Source organism: Felis catus, chromosome C1 (assembly GCF_018350175.1).
Source record: "Felis catus isolate Fca126 chromosome C1, F.catus_Fca126_mat1.0, whole genome shotgun sequence".
In the NCBI taxonomy this organism is placed as follows: Eukaryota; Metazoa; Chordata; class Mammalia; order Carnivora; family Felidae; genus Felis; species Felis catus.
Genome location: NC_058375.1, coordinates 72,258,437 through 72,276,451, shown reverse-complemented (window position 1 = coordinate 72,276,451; position 18,015 = coordinate 72,258,437). Strand labels below are relative to the sequence as shown.

The 18,015-nt window shown below is 36.0% G+C and overlaps 1 protein-coding gene across 7 annotated transcripts in view; it reads left to right on the top strand.

The window, feature by feature from the left end:
- The window catches only part of COL24A1 (collagen type XXIV alpha 1 chain), a 412,001-nt gene that overhangs the window by 372,750 nt on the left and 21,236 nt on the right, over positions 1-18,015 (top strand). For all 7 annotated transcript variants that reach the window (XM_019837359.3, XM_045036125.1, XM_019837358.3 and 4 more), the window contains 3 exons: positions 1,230-1,265; positions 9,361-9,396; positions 9,501-9,527. In XM_019837359.3, coding sequence (XP_019692918.2) covers positions 1,230-1,265; positions 9,361-9,396; positions 9,501-9,527 — 99 coding nt within the window. Of the gene's footprint in view, positions 1-1,229; positions 1,266-9,360; positions 9,397-9,500; positions 9,528-18,015 lie in introns of those variants that run through there.

The window sequence follows — 18,015 nt, the reverse complement described above, 5'->3', positions numbered from 1 at the left end:
CTCTCTCTGTCTCAAAAATAAATAAAAACATTTTAAAAAATGAGTGAGTAACAAGATAGGAAACACACAAAAAGTAATATTAATGGTGAAATAATGAGATAGTATTTTTAGCCTGCAAGATTAACAAAGAATTATAGTACATGGCATGTGTCAAGACATACAGACTCCCATATTTTGCAGGTGTGCGTGCAATTACAAACACTTTCTGGAGGACAACTTTTATGGAGTACAAGGATATTTATCACAGGGTTATCATGACAAAAATTAGAAATAATCTAGTAGAAAATTCAGTAAAAATATTATCATTTGTTAAATACCAAGTAAGCATTATAATTATCTAGAGACATGTGGATTGATATGGAAAACATCATAACATATTGTGAAAGTGTAAATTCAGGTTTTTGAAAAGATGAAGAGTATTATCTTTTTCAAAATAAAAAAAATACATAAATAATTTCCACAAGGATGAAAACAAAAATATTAACAGGAATTTCTAAAACAGTAGGTTCATCTAACAGCAGACTACACTTTCTTGTCAAGTGTACGTGGAAAATCACCAAAATAGACTATAGTTTGAGTCATAAAAAATTTTGTACTAAACTTAAGAGAACTGAAGTCATACAAGATATGTTTTCTGGCCATAATGGAATTAAAGTAAATATCAGTAAATTGGAAAGATAATAAGAAAATCTGCAAACACTTGAAAATTAAACCCCACACTTCTAAATAATCCATGGATCCAAGAGGATATCTCAAAGAGAGTTAGAAATATTCTGAACTGGATGAAAATGTATACAACATATCAAAATTTGTGGGATGTACAGAAGGAGGAATAGAAAGAGAAGGTGAAAACAAAGGCACCATCCTAGAAACAAGGTTTTCAAAGGCTAGGGAAGACAAAGATTAGAAGAATTTAATCTGGTAACTTCCCTTCTAAGTGGTTTGGTATTTGATTGTCAGATCAGCTGTTTTGATTTAAGTGCCTGTTATCCCTGTCTCACTCACTTCATGGATAGTATGATAAATCAATAAACTGTTTTTGTTTTTTATTTTGTTTTGCCTTGCTTTACTCAGGAAAAGGAAACTAGAATTTATATAAATTTACTCAATATGTCTTGCTGGATAGAAAAAACAAAAACATAAGTTATCATGTTTCTGTGTATAGCCTCAACTACATTTGATAAATAACTATCAATAGCACTAAACTAACATTTCCTGTTTTCTTGTAGGGACCCAGAGGTGAAAAAGGCTTTAGAGGTGAAACTGTAAGTTTAAATTTATGGTTATATTATCACTTGTCACTAGGCTATATAAGTTCCATGAAAGCAAGGACCTTGTTTTATTATATTATTATTATTATTATTATTATTATTATTATTATGTCTCTGATACTTGTGAAATAAAAATAAAATTACAGTTTTTCGGAAGTAGAACTAATCTAGATAGTACATTACAGTGAAACCTGATAACCCCTAAACATATTTAAGAACCTGCTGATCAAATTCTTCCCAGATCACTGTGTGAAATGGCATATTTGCCTTGTCAGGCATCAGGCATTTGCCTTGTGAGCCTTCTTCACCAGTGCTGGAATAAGAGGACTGCCACATCGCCTCAAGGATATACCCACTGTGTTCACTCAGTGCTAAAGAGGTGCAAAGCAGAAGCATATCAATTGTTGTATATTTCAGCCAATTGGAAACAATTGTGAGAGGATGGACAAAAGGTACACATAGCACTTTCCAGCACTAAGCGGCTTACACTGGCACTATTTCCTATTTTTCTGGGATGCCAATGCTTCCAGGTTAAAGAAGGTATTTTGTCAAGAAGCACTTTCCCAGAAGAGATCCTGCTGAACTTACTAAAGCAGCAGCCATAAACAGAGAGCAGGCACAGAGTAATATGAGGAGGATTAAAACCAAGTGCAGAAGGCAAATAAGAATAAATTTAAAGGTTGCAGAAAAGTCTTGGCTTAAAAGATAATGAAATTGCATTGACAGCTGACATGGCTTGTCACCATAAGGTGTGCTTGGGGGCTCAGAAAAAGTAAGTTGCAGTTATATTAATTAGCTGAGAAAGGAAATGTATATGGTTTCAGAGAGGCTAAGAACCCACAGAGGGCTTCAAAATAGATGTTTTTCTTTTTTTTAAGATACTATCTTTAAGTAAACGCTACACCCGACGAGGGACTTGAACTCACAACCCCAAGATCAAGAGTTGCATGCTTTACCAACTAAGCCAGCCAGGTGCCCTAAAATAGATGTTTTTAATTTGCAGAAATGTGGCCTTCCTATCTTCTCAGCAGTCTTGCTACAGCCAAAAGCAAGGATATCTGTACACAGTGAAGTCATATTTCCCAGGAGGAGTGGAAAGGGGAAAGGAAAAGTAGAGAGGCTTGGAATTAGTTCATTTTCTAGACTTGTCTGTCTCCAACTGTCTTCCTGACCAGTTCTCTCCAAGTACTGTGGCGGGAACGTCAGCTTTTGTCAGAGTTAGGAAACCTCAAGTACTTCTGACAATTTCACAGGCATTTCACGTGAAAGAAAATTCAGTGGCTCTGATGACTTGCAAATTCAGCAGATTATGCCTGAAATTTTAGGTTGCACTGATAGACATATGGCACCCAGAATAAAGCAGGTGGTAACACCAGTCAGGCCATCCCCAAAGGGGAACATGGACAAAATTAAAGCATATTCAGAGAAAGGCTGTCTCAGATCAGTGGTGTATCGAGGAGCCATGTCCTAGAAAAACCAGTTGAAATAGCTGGGATGTTTAACCCTTACCAGACTCTGCAACCTTATCATCCCTTTCCTTGTTCTCATTGCTCTCTCTTTGCTTCCTGGGGTTTGCACCTGCTTTTTCTTGCCCATGTTTTTTTTATCCCTGTAGTTCCTATTTATGAGGTTGTAATTAAGTTAATTTAAGTTAAGTGACATTTTATCCTCAACCCAACTGCCACCTGTGGACATAAGAACTAGTAGCCAGGACCTCATACAATGCCTGGCAAGTGTTCCCCAGTCTTTTCTTAAATGTCCTCTTATCAAAGAGGCTTTTTCTGCCTAGTCTGTGTAAAATAGCAATGTGCCCATCTGCCTCGATTCCCTGTCTTTTCTAAACCTGTTTCTTTACCTGTTTTTTGCTTATTATATCTCTCCTCACTAGAATATAGGCTCCATGACACAGATATTTTACCTGTTGTTCGTTTTAAAGCTGTGTCTGCAACACCCAAGATAGTGCCTGTGTTGTATAGTTGGTGCTAAATAAATATTTAGTAAATTACTGGTGAATAAATTAGAAAATATTTGAGGTGTTGGAACATGATAGCTGTCTTTAAATATTTGAAAGGAAGAATACGTATAATATGAGTAACTCTAGAGAATAAATTTTAAATTATTTACTTACTGAATTGAATTTTCAGTTTCTGTGCTTAGCTCCCTCACAGACAGTGAGCTCCGTGAGACCAGGAAGTATGTTTGACTTGCCCTAATTCCAAGCCCATCACAGGATTTAACACATAATTAACGCAGAATAGATACTGTTAACTAAATGGATGGAATGCTGAGGCTGATTCCAGCTCAATATAATAATGAGCTGCTAATATAATAAGGCACTGCTTTAAAACAAGATAGTTTTACATGATAATGAATGCTTGTCTCTAGAAGCCTAATGACTATCTTTCTGAGTTACTGGACTGGTAGTTTTGCACTGAGTAAGGAATTAGAATTTATACCCTCAAAGTCCCTTCCAGCTGTAAGAGTTTATGATTCTACATAAAAGAAAAATAAGCAGATCCCCCATAAAAGAACAAAGAAAGGCATAGAACATAAGGAAGAGTTCTTTAAAGCAGAGATTAGCTCCTGTCAAGTCTAATTCCTATTCTGAATTCACACACCTCTCCCACTCTTTATCACTAGCACTTTTGTCCAGATTGCCATGATGTCTCCTTGGATTCCTGACTTCCTAGTGTTCCTTCCACTTTTCTCCACTACAATCCGTTCTCTACACAGCAACTAGAGTGATACCATTAAAGTATAAAACAGATTCTATCACTCTCCTCTTTAAAACCTTCCTATGACTCCTTCTTGCACTTAGAAAAAAATCCAAATTCCTTACCTTTCTACCATGCCCTACAAGAACTAGCCCTGGTTGGCCTCTCTAAACTCATGATGTGCCCCTTTCCCCTTGCCACCAAGCTGATTTTGTCTCTATTCTTTGGAACATGCCTTCCTTTTACCTAGAAAACGCAATCTGTTCCTCACACGATTGGTTCTTATCTCATGATTCAGGTCTCGCCTCAAATACTATCTTAGAGAAGCCCTCCATGACTGTTCAGTCTCACATTCCTGGTCATTCTCTTTCACAACATCCTGTTTTGTTTTCTTCATAGTAGTTAGCAGTATTTGAAATTATTTTTCTGTTTCCTCTGCTAGAATATAAACTCTAGGAGAGCAGGGAACTTTGTTTGATACATTGGTTATCAGTATCCAGAATAGAACCTGCTATGTAGTGGGTAATATTTGAGAAATGAATTAATAAATAAATAAATAAATGCTGTTCCCTTAAAATTAAAAGTTAACAAGTATTTTCAATTCTGGCTGGTAAAGTAGCATTTATTGAATTGATATACTTACTAGTCTTTTGCTCTGTTGATTCCCATAGCTGTCTTCATAAATAAAGTACACCACATTAGCTGTGGCGTATTAGAATTTATTGGTTTATTCTGTTTTTTTGTTGTTGAATAACTGGTATTAAGTATCTTTTTATCATCTATTTTCTTTTGATTCCACTATGGTTTAAGGAACTTTATAAAAGTAATTTTTTAATTCCTAGAGATCATCTGCAATTAATTTACTCCATAAAATGTGCAATTAAACCATAATCTGGAAAAGCTTAGTAACATTACTTATACTCTCATTAGGATTTTTTTTCAGTATATTCTACAGGTTTGTTTTTAGGGAATGATTTAAATAATTGAATGCCTGAACACTTCTAGCTATTATATTTCCAAATATACTCGAGGGGGTCAGCCTCAAATAATACCAGTACATGGGGCATTTTTGGAATGAATTTTTATTAGCGAAGATCTATTGTATTGAGACAAGTATGACACTCCACTCTTTTGTACAAAGATCAGAAACACAAGAATCTATCAAGCGGGCTTTGTAAATCTTATTTTTAAATGTTCCGTGAAGCTGGCATAAGAATTTATAAAGTGTGCCATTCTTACCAATTTATAAAGCTATGCCACTTTTTACCAAGACCAAATAATGATTCATGCCTTTAAAAAAAGGGCTACAGCTCATTAAACAATACATGAGAAGTATCCCTTTTAGAATACATGCAAAATATGAGGAAGAAAATTGATAAAACATTTGAAAATCACAATTTTGAAGTGAACCTTAGAGATTGATCTTTCACCAAATCTTGTTACAGTTGAGGTACCTGAGATCCAAACGTGCAACAACTCACTCAAGGAAATACAGTTAATTAGGTATAGAGACAAGACCAGAGCCCAGGTCTCCCGATTCCCACACCATTGTACGTTTCTATTAATCATCATACCTCTCAAAAATAAGTTTAGGAGCAACTTGGGTAAGGAAGATGGTATATATAGACCCCTCGCCTACATTTAGAATAGTCCAGCCATTTACATGGCAGATTCCACATGAATCGACTCCTAATTTGTAGCTATCCTCAGTGCCTTACAATTCACTGATTCCATCCTAATCACATTACTTCTAATAATATTATTTAATATTACTAAACTCCCAGTTAAACCCTCTATAGATTGCCTTCACAAAAAGGCAAAGTCTAACATACTCAGGTTCAAAGACATGCACTTATCAATATTTTTTAAAGTGTAAGAAAAAATATGTTACCTTTGAAGAATCAAATGTAAATTCTGGGATTAAATGGAAAGAAAGTCTATTTCCAATGGTTGGGTTTTGACTATGGCCAAGTAACCATCATAATCATTTACATAAATTAGTTTCCCTTTAGGAAATTAACATAGACAATCATGGTTTTATTATAAACTGCCTTTATAATAAACTGATTCATATACTTTTTTTAATGTTTATTTTTGAGAGAGAGAGAAAGAAAGAAACAGAGCATGGAGCAGGGGAGGGACAGAGAGAGAGACACACACAGAATCCGAAGCTCCAGGCTCTGAGCTGTCAGCACAGAACCCGATGCAGGGCTTGAACTCACAAGCTGTGAGATCATGACCTGAACTGAAGTCGGACACTCAACTGAATGAGCCACCCAGGTGTCCCTAGATACTTTTTTATATAGTAGCTAGAGAGAGTGAATCACTTTTTCTTAATGGTGGACTAAAGGAATAGAAAACTAATAAATGTTATATTGTTGAATAATATTTTACTTGGCTAATTGCTTCATTCTAGACAGTTGTTTTCTTAGGGCTGTCTTGCCCTGTCTTGTTTGGTTTTAAGTATTTCATTTGATGACATTTGTGATGACTTGACTTGTTTTGTATAACAAGCTGAAAAGAAACCAGTAAAATCTGCAGTAGAAATAGTTTCTTCTTTCTGTGATAATTTCTTCTTTCAAAGTCACAGATAAGATACATGTTTGTATTGAACCACCAGTGAGATTTTCAAATGTCAGAAATATGCTAAGTGGGGTTAAATGTCAATGGTTTACTTTTACAGTGTTGTTCCAGAATAGAGAAACTTACACAGCCAAATTCATTCTGAACCTCTATATATTTAAAAAGCTATCTCTAGGGACTCCTGGGTGGTTCAGTTGGTTAAGCATCTGACTTCAGCTCAAGTCATGATCTCATGGTTCATGAGTTTGAGCCCCTCATCGAGCTCTGTGCTGACAGCTCAGAGCCAGGAGCCTACTTGAGATTCTGTGTCTCACTCTCTCTGCCCCTCCTCTGCTCATGCACCATCTCTCTCTCTCTCTCTCAAAAATAAATAAACATTAAAAACAATTTTCAAGGCTATCTCCAGCATGGCCTTTCTGTAATTTATCACATAGCTTCTGAGGTACAAGTTTTGTACATTCTTTACTTGAAATCGTAATCATAAGCCATGCAAACTAAGAAATGTCCAGCAAGCATGGTACTGGAGTGCTCTATCCTTTTTAAGTTACTGTTGTTTGCTCTAGTTTTCACAGTATATTTAGAATCAACAGCTCTGGAAATAATTAATGTAAGTCAAGCATGACATCAACATTATTCAGATCTCAACTGAAGAGAGATCTTTTGTCATCTTTTAACCATAATCTAAATTTGGCTCAATATGGTTTTAACATTCAGTTGACCATCAAGTAAGTTAAATTTTGAGCATTCTTTTTTTTAATGTTTATTTTTTCTTTATTTTTGAGAGAGAGAGAGAGAGAGAGAGAGAGAGAGAGAGAGAGAGAGAGAGAACAAGCACATGTGCACAGGGGAGGGGCAGAGAGAGGGGAACAGAGGATCTGAAGTGGCCTGAGCAGACATTCTTAACAATGATTACTGTTGTTTCATTTTGAAAATTTTCAACATAACTTTTCACATTTTACTACATACATTTTAACTATTCTAATTTCTAAATTAATATGAGGTAATTTTTTTACATTATTCATCCATTCAGTTGCAATTTTCAAACACCTACTATGAAGTAGACACTATTCTTGTTCCAGGAAACGAAAAGGTGACTAAGACATTCTTAAACACCCCTAGGGATTTTCCATTGTGTTATGTACTAGGAAATGGAGAAGTGGGTAGTTGAGCATGAGGGAGGTGGCTGGGGATGAGTGAGCAAGGTAAGCATAGAGTTTTAAAGACATACTGGAAGAGGAATGAGAGTTACACAGATAGAGAAGGTAAGGAGGAGCATTCCTGGTCAAGGAAATAGCACAGGCAAGAGAATGCATGTGTGAAAGAATTTTGAAGATGCAGAGATCCACAAGTAGTTGGTTATAGATGGGGTGTAGGACGTGTTGGGGAGAGTAAGTAGAGGTGAGGCCCAGATCTTGAAGAGGAGGTAGGGGTGTACATTGATTAAGAACATATACTTTTGAGGTGCCTGGGTGGCTCAATCGGTTGAGCGTCTGACTTGATTTTGGCTCAGGTCATGATGCCAGGGTCATGGGATCTAGCCTTGCATCAGGCTCTGTGCTGAGTGTGGAGCCTGCTTGGGTTTCTCTCTCTCTCCCTTTGCCCCTCTCTCCCACTTGCACACTCTCTCTCTCTAAAATTAAAAAAAAAGAACATATACTTTTATATTCAATTGACTTCCATTTTAATCCTAGTTCAGTCCCTTATTTGCTGGTTGCCACTTTCTTCACTGTAAAATGGAAATGTAGCATATGAGTTGGCATACAGTTAGTTCTCAGAGAGTGAGCACACAACTTGGCATGCAGTAAGTTCTCAATAAATGGCAGCTATCACTTTAAGGAAGTTTACATCATCTCTAGACAAATAAAGAGCTATTGAATCATTTTTAACTGAATAATGACCTGATTAGATTTCCATTTTACAAGCACAGTGTAGTTTGCATAGTAGACAGAATAAAGTCAGAATGTCATATTAGGAGTCCAGGCAAAACATGATATCTTAGCTTGGACTGCTATAACAAATTGCCATAGACTGGATAGCTTAAACAAGAAACATTATTTCTCATAGTTGTAGAGGCTCTGAAATCCAAGATCAAGGTGCTGGTAGGTCCAATGTCAAGTGAGGGTCCTCTTCCTGGTTTGCAGACAAGGGCCCTCTTGCTATATCCTCATATGGAGAAAGAGAGATCATCTCTCTTGTGTCTCTTCTTAGAAGGACTCCACATAAGGGTTCTACATGATCTAATTACCTCCCCAAATCCCCACAGCCAAATGCCATCACACTAAAGATCAGGGCTTTAATATGTGAATTTGGGGGGAACACAAACATTCAGTCTACAGTACATGATTAACACTAAACTAAGACTGTTACTATGAATATGGTGGTGAATTCAACAGTAGTAATCAAATTATAGGTGGATGTTGAAGGAAAAGGAGGTATCTAAGAACACTAAAATTTTCATCTTTGCTGATTAGGTGGATGGTATGTAGAAATAACAGGAAAAAACATACTTAGGCAGTATTAACATTTTTAAATATTATATTTATAATAGATTTTTAAAATGAACAAATTCATTGTCTAGTATCAATAAAACATGAAAGTAAATATCCAGCTTGTTCATTATTGTGTGTGATATTTGAGTGCAAAGAGAATATAGCTTCAAAATATTAAAACAACTTTGAATCTTAAGAACCTGCCTCACATGAAAGGCAGTGTTAGAGGTTGTCTTGGTTGTCTTGTTTGTACCAAACCATATGCATAAGATACATATTATACTTTATCTTCATGTCTTCTAGGGTCCCCAAGGGCCAAGAGGTCAACCAGGACCTCCAGTGAGTTTATTTACATTTATATCTGTTTACTGTTGATGCTTATATGCTTGCCTGGTTTGAGATTATCTACTGACAAATTCTTTTTAAAATTTGTCATGTTATAGGGTCCACCTGGAGCACCTGGCCCAAGAGTAAGTTTTCTTGGTTTTGTTTACTTTATCTTCATATATTACATTAAAGCTTTTTAAAGCTTATTCTAACTCCCTGTTTAAAAGGTGTTTCTCTTCCTTACCTCTGTTTCTTTTGCTAATCTGATATAGACCCTCCCCAGGTATAATAATGAAATCTAAGCCTCAGACTCAGACTTCTTGTCTTTAAAAAGGGAATGGTCTTACTTTCTTGGTGGATTTGAGTTTTAAATAAGAAGTAAAGGGATGTCCTGGTGGCTCAATCTGTTATAGCCATAACTATCCATAGACCTGATGGCTTAAACAAGACAGAGCAGAGCCTGCTTGAGATGCTCTCTCTCTCTCTCTCTCTTTCTCTCTTTCTCTCTCTATCCCTCCCTCTCCTTCCCTCCCTCGCTTCCTCTCCCCTGCTTGCTCTCTCTCTCAAAATAATAAAAAAAATAATTAAAAAGTAAATCACTCAGCATAATGCCTGACATAATAAGTACTCAAAAAATACTAACTCTCTCCATTTCTTCCTACTTCTAATTTCTGTCTCTCCTTTTTTTAAATGTTTTTCTACCAACCAGTAATCCACTTCTTAGGCTTTCAAGAATCCATCTCGGTTGCTGATGGCTGTAGTAGCCTTCAGACTTCTATATTTGCTTGCTATCTATAACAACCTAGAGCTTGCTACCCTTATCTTTGAAGCAATGCTTCTGTTGCCTCATTATCAGCTGGTATCTCCTGGCCTCTGATGTTCCAAGTTTGGTTTCCCATATGCTTTACATTCACTCTCATACCCAATAATCTATTTGTCTTCCTGCTTCCTGCAAGAATCTCCTTCCATCTCCAACCTCACCCATGCCCCACTCCTACAGCAGGCTTGTCAAATACAATGGTCCTTGATCAGATTGTTTCCCTAAAAAAGACCCACCACTGGCTACATTATCCCAAACAACGCCTAGTCCTATGCCTTCTAGCCTTACTTATTTCCACATGCTGCACTGGTGTCCGTTGGGTTTCTGACAGTTCTAGTTGCTGGATCACTATGATCTATTCTCAACAGGCCAGAAACTCTTCATACCTCTTAGCTTTTTATCATGGTGAAGAGTAACTTTCAAGAAAGATGCCATAGGAAGATTATCTCCTTGGAAATAAGAGATTCATTCTCCATGATTTTTTAAAAATTACTCCCCCTTTCTGGCCATCTGAACAGGGTCAAAACCTTCCCTGGCATGCACTTTAATGGGAATGCCTATATTTAATCTTAAATTACTCTCTATCTCCATTCTTCTTGGATCTCCACAAAGCCTGGGTTACAAATACCTTCATCAGTTGCCTTCCCACTCTATAATTATTTTGATATAGCTGCCTTCCTAAGAAAGGACAAGTCCTAAAAGATCATTGGCAAATTAGATGTGGTTAGTGAAAAATTTCACACTGAAATACCAAATTTTGTGGCACCATAACCCTGTCTCACTTAGAAATGTTTGTATGTGTTCCTATACAGCCAAAATGAAGTAGTGTGAGAGATGTTTATTCTGAACAAAATGTGGATAAGAATATATACTTTGAGGAATTATTAGTAGGATTAAATAAGAAAATACATGTGTTTGTCATGTTGTAGATACTTAATAAATGTTAGTTTCTTTCTTTCCTTCTTTTATTCCTTTCTTTTTGCCTTCCTTCTTCTTGGCCAGTATGAAAGCTGGTTTCTCTGTATTATCTTTCTGGGATTTTCACAGTCTATTTTAAGGAAGTGACATTTTAACCCTGAGAAGAAGACTTCTAGAGCAGAAGTATAAATATCAATGGGAAAATACCTATATATTCTTTCTGAGGTCAATTTATGATCATATCTTCTTTGAAACTTCTTAATTCCTTCTCCTCATCACACTGCAAAGTAGAACCAATCACTTCCCCTTCTTATTTATACTCATTCGTTTTCATTCCAGTCTCTTTCTATTATTAGAGTGTGAACTCTCTGAAGGGTAGAAACTATTTTTTTAAATTTCTTTTCCATTCACGCCCTAATGATTATCTATTGAATGAATGAATGAATGAATAATTGAGTCCAAAAGCAAGTTGTACCTCTTAGAAAATTACAGTGGGAATCCTCTAAGACAGAATATTTCATTTGGAAGGCAATAATGTCTAGAATGGAATAGCATCATAGACTTAGAGACAAACGTTCTCTTAGTAATTTATGTAGCATTTATTTCAGACTGACTTATGACTCACTAGTTAGTGGTTCCTTAGATCAGTTTAGTGAGTCTTATTCAGAATCATTTCTAAATTAAATTAAATTAAATTAAATTAAATTAAATAGAAAAAATATGGTGAATGCTTAATAGGTATGAGGTTTCTTTTAGAGGTAATAGAAATGTTTCAAAATTAAGTAGTGGTAATTATCAACACAACTTAGTGAATTACTAAAAGCAACTGAATTGTACACTTTAAAAATGGTTAAAATGGTGAATTTTATTTTATGTGAATTTTACTTCAATAAAAAAGAAAAAAATCAGTCTATCAGCCCTAATAAGAATAAATACGGTTTTTTAAAACTTCAGTTAAATGTATGTATTTTTGTGTGGACCGTATCATGATGTAGAAATGTATTTCTTGCTATGGGTCAAGATAAGTTTGAAAACCTCTAATCCAGTTTAACTTATTTTTTTTAAGACCTATGAAAGTAAAGTAACTTGCCCAAGTTTCTAAAGTAGAATAGCTAAAAGGAAATGTTTCAGGAAAAGGAATATATATTGATGGTACTTTTGAATTTGAGGATACTATCACAGTGATGGTCAGACCTTAGTGCACATGGGTAAGATATTTAGAAACTAGCAAATCTACAACGGGATGGCAAAGTTAACCAAAAATGATCAGTGGGGTAAAGGGAAGAACAAGATGAGTATGTGTGTTGGGACGGGGGGTGGAAATAGTAATCATTAAAAATAACTAGATGAGATAAGGAGTATTCAACTGATTTACAATGAGTGGCTCGACTGTGAAACCGGGTTTGGTGAATTTAGAGGCTGAAGCTGCTGGTGCAGTCTTTGATTCCCTAGAACAAGTGGTTACTTCCACTATGGGGAGGGGCATGACATGAAACCAGTTCCTATCCCATCAATGTTTACACTCCAGGGATCTTAAGACTTCAGACACCTTTAAAATAACACTTCTCGGGGTGCCTGCGTGGCTCAGTTAGTTAAGTGCCCGACTTCAGCTCAGGTCATGATCTCGCAGTTCATGGGTTCGAGCCCCGCATCAGGCTCTGTGCTGACAGCTCGGAGCCTGGAGCCTGCTTTGGATTCTGTGTCTCTCTCTCTCTGCCCCTCCCCTGCTCACACTCTGTCTCTGTCTCTCAAAAATGAATAAATGTTTAAAAATTTTTTTGAATAACACTTCTCCTCAAAATACTAGAGTGCTCGGGGGCGCCTGGGTGGCGCAGTCGGTTAAGCGTCCGACTTCAGCCAGGTCACGATCTCGCGGTCCGTGAGTTCGAGCCCTGCGTCGGGCTCTGGGCTGATGGCTCAGAGCCTGGAGTCTGTTTCTGATTCTGTGTCTCCCTCTCTCTCTGCCCTTCCCCCGTTCATGCTCTGTTTCTCTCTGTCCCAAAAATAAATAAACGTTGAAAAAAAAAATTTTTTTTTAAATAAAAAAATAAAAAAAAAAATACTAGAGTGCTCAGACTGGATCTACATTTTATTCAAATAATTTGGGAAAGAATTGTGAAGATTTCATTCCCCCAGGGTATAATGAATCCTAGTTCTCCTCATTAGTGCCAACAATCTGATTACTTCCTATTGTCTGTCTTCTATTTTATGTGCATGTTTTTATAACTTTAAGTGATGTTCATGTGAGAATGTGTTCTCTCTAACAAGAGTACATGGAGGGAGCTACTGCTTTTGGATTCCTTCACTGCACCTAATGAGAGTTTTGCCCTCAGATGTGGGTACTTAGATGTTGCTGAATGACTTTCCCAGCAGATCCTCATAATAGTCTCTCTGGGCCTGCCCTCACTAAAGACTATCCTTGGGAAAACATTCATAAATTCAACAAATTGAATGCCTACTATGTGCCAGGCATGAGCTAGGCTTTAGGAATACATTAGAAATTATACAAATATGTGTATTGCCAAGAAATTTCATGGGTGGCCAAGTTTTATGACATTTCTTTTCTCTAATGCCTGTTGGGTGGGGGGAAAGCCTTTTTCATTGAGTTCACATTTAATTTTTTTAATATATTTATTTAAATTCAAGTTAATTAACATACAAGTGTAGTATTGGTTTCAGGAGTAGAATCCAGTGATTCATCATAACGCCCAGTGGGCATCTCAACAAATGCCCTCCTTAATGCCCACCACGCATTTAGTCCATCCCCCCACCCGTCTCCCCTCCAGTAACCCTCAGTTTGTTCTCTGTATTTAAGAATCTTAATGGTGTGCCTCCCTGTCTTATCTTAGTTTTTATCTTATTTTTCCTTCCCTTCCTCTATGAGTTGGCATTTAAAGTTGCTGGTACCTTAGTATGCATCAAATACCATACTTTACACTATTAATCTACTAAAAGTCACTGTATTTGTCACTGCCACACTCAGAGAAAATAAAAAATGGTCATCTCACTTAAGAATGTCCTGCAGTTTGGGGTGCCTGGGGGGCTCAGTCAGTTAAGTGTCCAACTTTCGTTCAGGTCATGATCTCATAGTGGGTTCGAGCCCTGTGTCAGGTTCTCTGCTGTCAGCACAGAGCCTGCTTTGGAGCCTCTGTCCCCCTGTCTCTCTGCCCTTCCCCCACTTGTACTCTCTCTCTCTCTCAAAAATAAATAAACTTTTCAAAAATAATTTTAAAAAAGAATACCCTTTAGTTTATTCATCTAATTTCTCTGTTGATGAGTGTTTATTTCCAGTCTTTTGCTAATACCACCAGTACAAATGTCCTGTCCATATGCATACCATTTTGCAGCATATCTATAGGGCTAATTCCCAGCAGTAGGATGGTTAAGTGTAAGGGATAATGAGCATATTTATTTATTATTGTTAGTTTTGGTAAAATATACATAACATTTTAACCATTTTAAGTATACAGTTCAGTGGTATCCAGTACATTCACATTGGTTTTGGGGTTTTCTTTTTTTCCATTTTTAACATTTAAATTCAAGTCAGTCCACGTATAGTGTGGTATTGGTTCCAGGAGTAGAACCCAGTGATTCATCACTTTACACACAATACCCAGTGCCCACCCCAACAAGTGCCCTCCTTAATGCCCATCCCACCACCCACCTCCCCTCCAGCAACCTCCAGTCTGTTCTCTGTATTTAAGAGTCTCTTATGGTTTTCCTCCCTCTGATTTTATCTTATTTTTGCTTCCCTCCCCCTATATTCATCTGTTGTGTTTCTTAAATTCCACATATGAGGAAATCATGTGATATTTGTCTTTCTCTACCTGACTTATTTCACTTAGCATAATTCACTCTAGTTCCATCCATGTTGTTGCAGATGGCAAGATTTCATTCTTTCTGATCACTGAGATTCTGATCACCAGAATATATATATATGTATATATATACATATACATACATATAATATATATGTATATATATACATATACATACATATAATATATATATACATGTACATATCATACATATATGTATATATATGTATATATTCATCAGTTGATGGACATTTGAGCCTCGCATTGTTGTACAACAATCTCCACCACCCATCCCCAGAACTTTTTTGCTCTTTCAAAACTGAAGCTCAGTACCCATTAAACAATAATTCCCAATTCCTCCCTTCCTCAGCACCTGGAAACTACCATTCTGTCTCTATTAATTTGACCACTCCAGGAACATATAAGTACATATTTGTGACATATAAGTGACAGTGTTTGTCCTTTTATGACCAGCTTATTTCACTTAGCATAACGTCTACAGCGTTGCAGCATGTGTCTGACTTTCCTCTTTTAAGGCTGAATAATATTCCATTATATGTATACATGCCCCATTTGGTTTATCCAGGGAGATATTTGAATTGCTTCTGCTTTTTAGTTATAGTGAATAATGCTGCTATGAACATAGGTGTACAGTATCTGCTTGAGTCTTTCCTTTCAATTCATTTTGGTATACACCCACAAATGACATTGCTGGATCATATACTAATACCATGTTTAATTTTTTGAGGTACTCTATGCTGTATTTTATAGCAGCTGCATCCTTTCACATTCCCATCAGCACTGCATAGGGTTCCAAATTCTCTACATCCTCGCCAACATTTGTTATATTGTTTTATTTGTTGTTGTTGTTTTTATAACACCCATCCTAATGGGTGTGAAGTGGCACCTACTTGTGGTTTTTATTTGCATTGCCCTAATAATTAGTGAAGATGAGCATCTTTTAATGTGCTTATTGGCTTATATATCTTCTTTGGGAAAATGTCTATTCAAGTCCTTCGCCCATTTTTGAATTGGATTGCTTATTTGTTGTTGTTAGGTTGTAGGAATTCTTTATATATTCTGGATATTAATCCCTTATCCAATATATGATAGAAATATTTTCTCCTTTTGTTTGCCTTTTCACTCTGTTGATAGTGTTCTTTGTACAGAAGTTTTTAATTCTAGCGTAGTCCAATTTATCTATTTTTATTTTCTTGCCTTGCTTTTAGTGTCATATCCAAGAAGTCATTGCCAAATCCAATGTAATGAAGTTTTTCCCCTGTGCTTTCTAAGAGGTTTATTGGTTTAACTCTTATATTTAAGTCTTTGATTTATTTTGAGTTAATTTTTGTATATGATGTAAGATAAGGGTCTAACTTCATTCTCTTATATGTGGATATCAATTTTCCCAGCACTGTTTGTTAAAAACTGTTCTTTCCCAATTCAATGGTCTTGACATCTTGATCAAAAATCATTTGACCATATATGTAAAGATTTACCTCTGGACTCTATTCTAGTCTATTGGTCTGTCTTTATGACAGTACCATACTGTTTTGATTACTGTAGCTTTGTAGTAAGTTTTGAAATTGAAGTGTGAGGACTTCAACTCTGGTCTCTTTCAGGATTGTTTTGGCTGTGTGGAATCTATACTCATTTATATTTACCTGTATGGTTATGTTTAGCAGTGCTTTTTATTTCTTTATTTGGATTCAAGTTTCTGCCTAGTAATCTTTAATTTCAGGCTGAAATTATTATTTTTCTAGGGAAGTTTTGTTAGTGATGAATTCTCTTAGTTTTTATTTATCTGGGAATTTCTTAATTTTTCCTTTATTTTGGAAAGATAGTTTTATCTGAAATAGCACTCTTGGTTGATGGTCTTTTTCTTTCAGCACTCTGAATATGTTGTCCCACTGCCTTTTTACCTTTATGATATTTTTATGAAAATTTAGCTGTTAATTTCATTGAGGATCTCTTGGGTATAATGAATCTTTTCTGTTTCTGCCTTCAAGATTCTCTCTGTCTTTATCTTTCAACAGTTTGATTATGATGTATCTGTGGAAGTTCATTGATCTTCTTGGATGTGTAGATTAATGTTTCTCATCAAATTTTCATCCATTCCCTTTTTTAAATTGAGGTATAATTAACATATAACATTATATTAGTTTTAGGTGGTTCAGGTTCTCTCCATTTCTTATCTATTGTAAATAATGCTGCAGTGAACATAGGAAAGCATATATGTTTTCAAATCAGCATTTTTGTATTCTTCCGATAAATACCCAGAATTGGACTAGCTGGATCATATGGTAATTCTATTTATTTGGGGGGGATCTCCATACTGTATTTTACAGTGGCTGTACCAATTTACATTCCCACCAACAGTTTACAAGAGCTCCCTTTTCTCCACATCCTCTCCAGCACTTGTTATTTGTTGTCTTTTGATAATAGCCATTCTAACAGGTATGAAATGATAGCTCATTGTGGTTTTGAGTTGCACTTCCGTTATGATTAATGATGTTGAACACCTTTTTACAAACCTGTTGGCCATTTCTATTTTTTCTTTGGAAAAATGTCAGTTCAGATCCTCTGCCCAATTTTTAATTGGATTGTTTTAGGGTTTTGTGATTGAGTTGTATATTTTGGGTATTAACCACATATCCGATTATATGATTTGCAAATATTTTCTTCCATTCAGTAGGTTGCCTTTTCATTCTGCTGATTGTTTCTTTTGCTCTGCAGAAACTTCTTAGTTTGATGTGATCTCACTTGTTTACAATGCTTTTGTTGCTTTTGCTTTTGGTGTCAATCCAAAAAAAATTATCACCAAAACTGGTATCAAAGAACTTACCACCTGTTTTCTTCTAAGAGTTTTATAGTTTCAGGTCTTACATTCAAGTCTTTATCCATTTTGAGTTAATTTTTGTGTCTGGTTAAGGTAGTGGTCCAGTTTCATCCTATTGCATGTTCCTGTCAAGTTTTCCCAGTACCATTTATTGAAGAGACTGCCCCTACTTCATTGTATATTTTTGGCTCCTTTGTTGTAAATTAATTGGCCACATATCCATGGATTTATTTCTG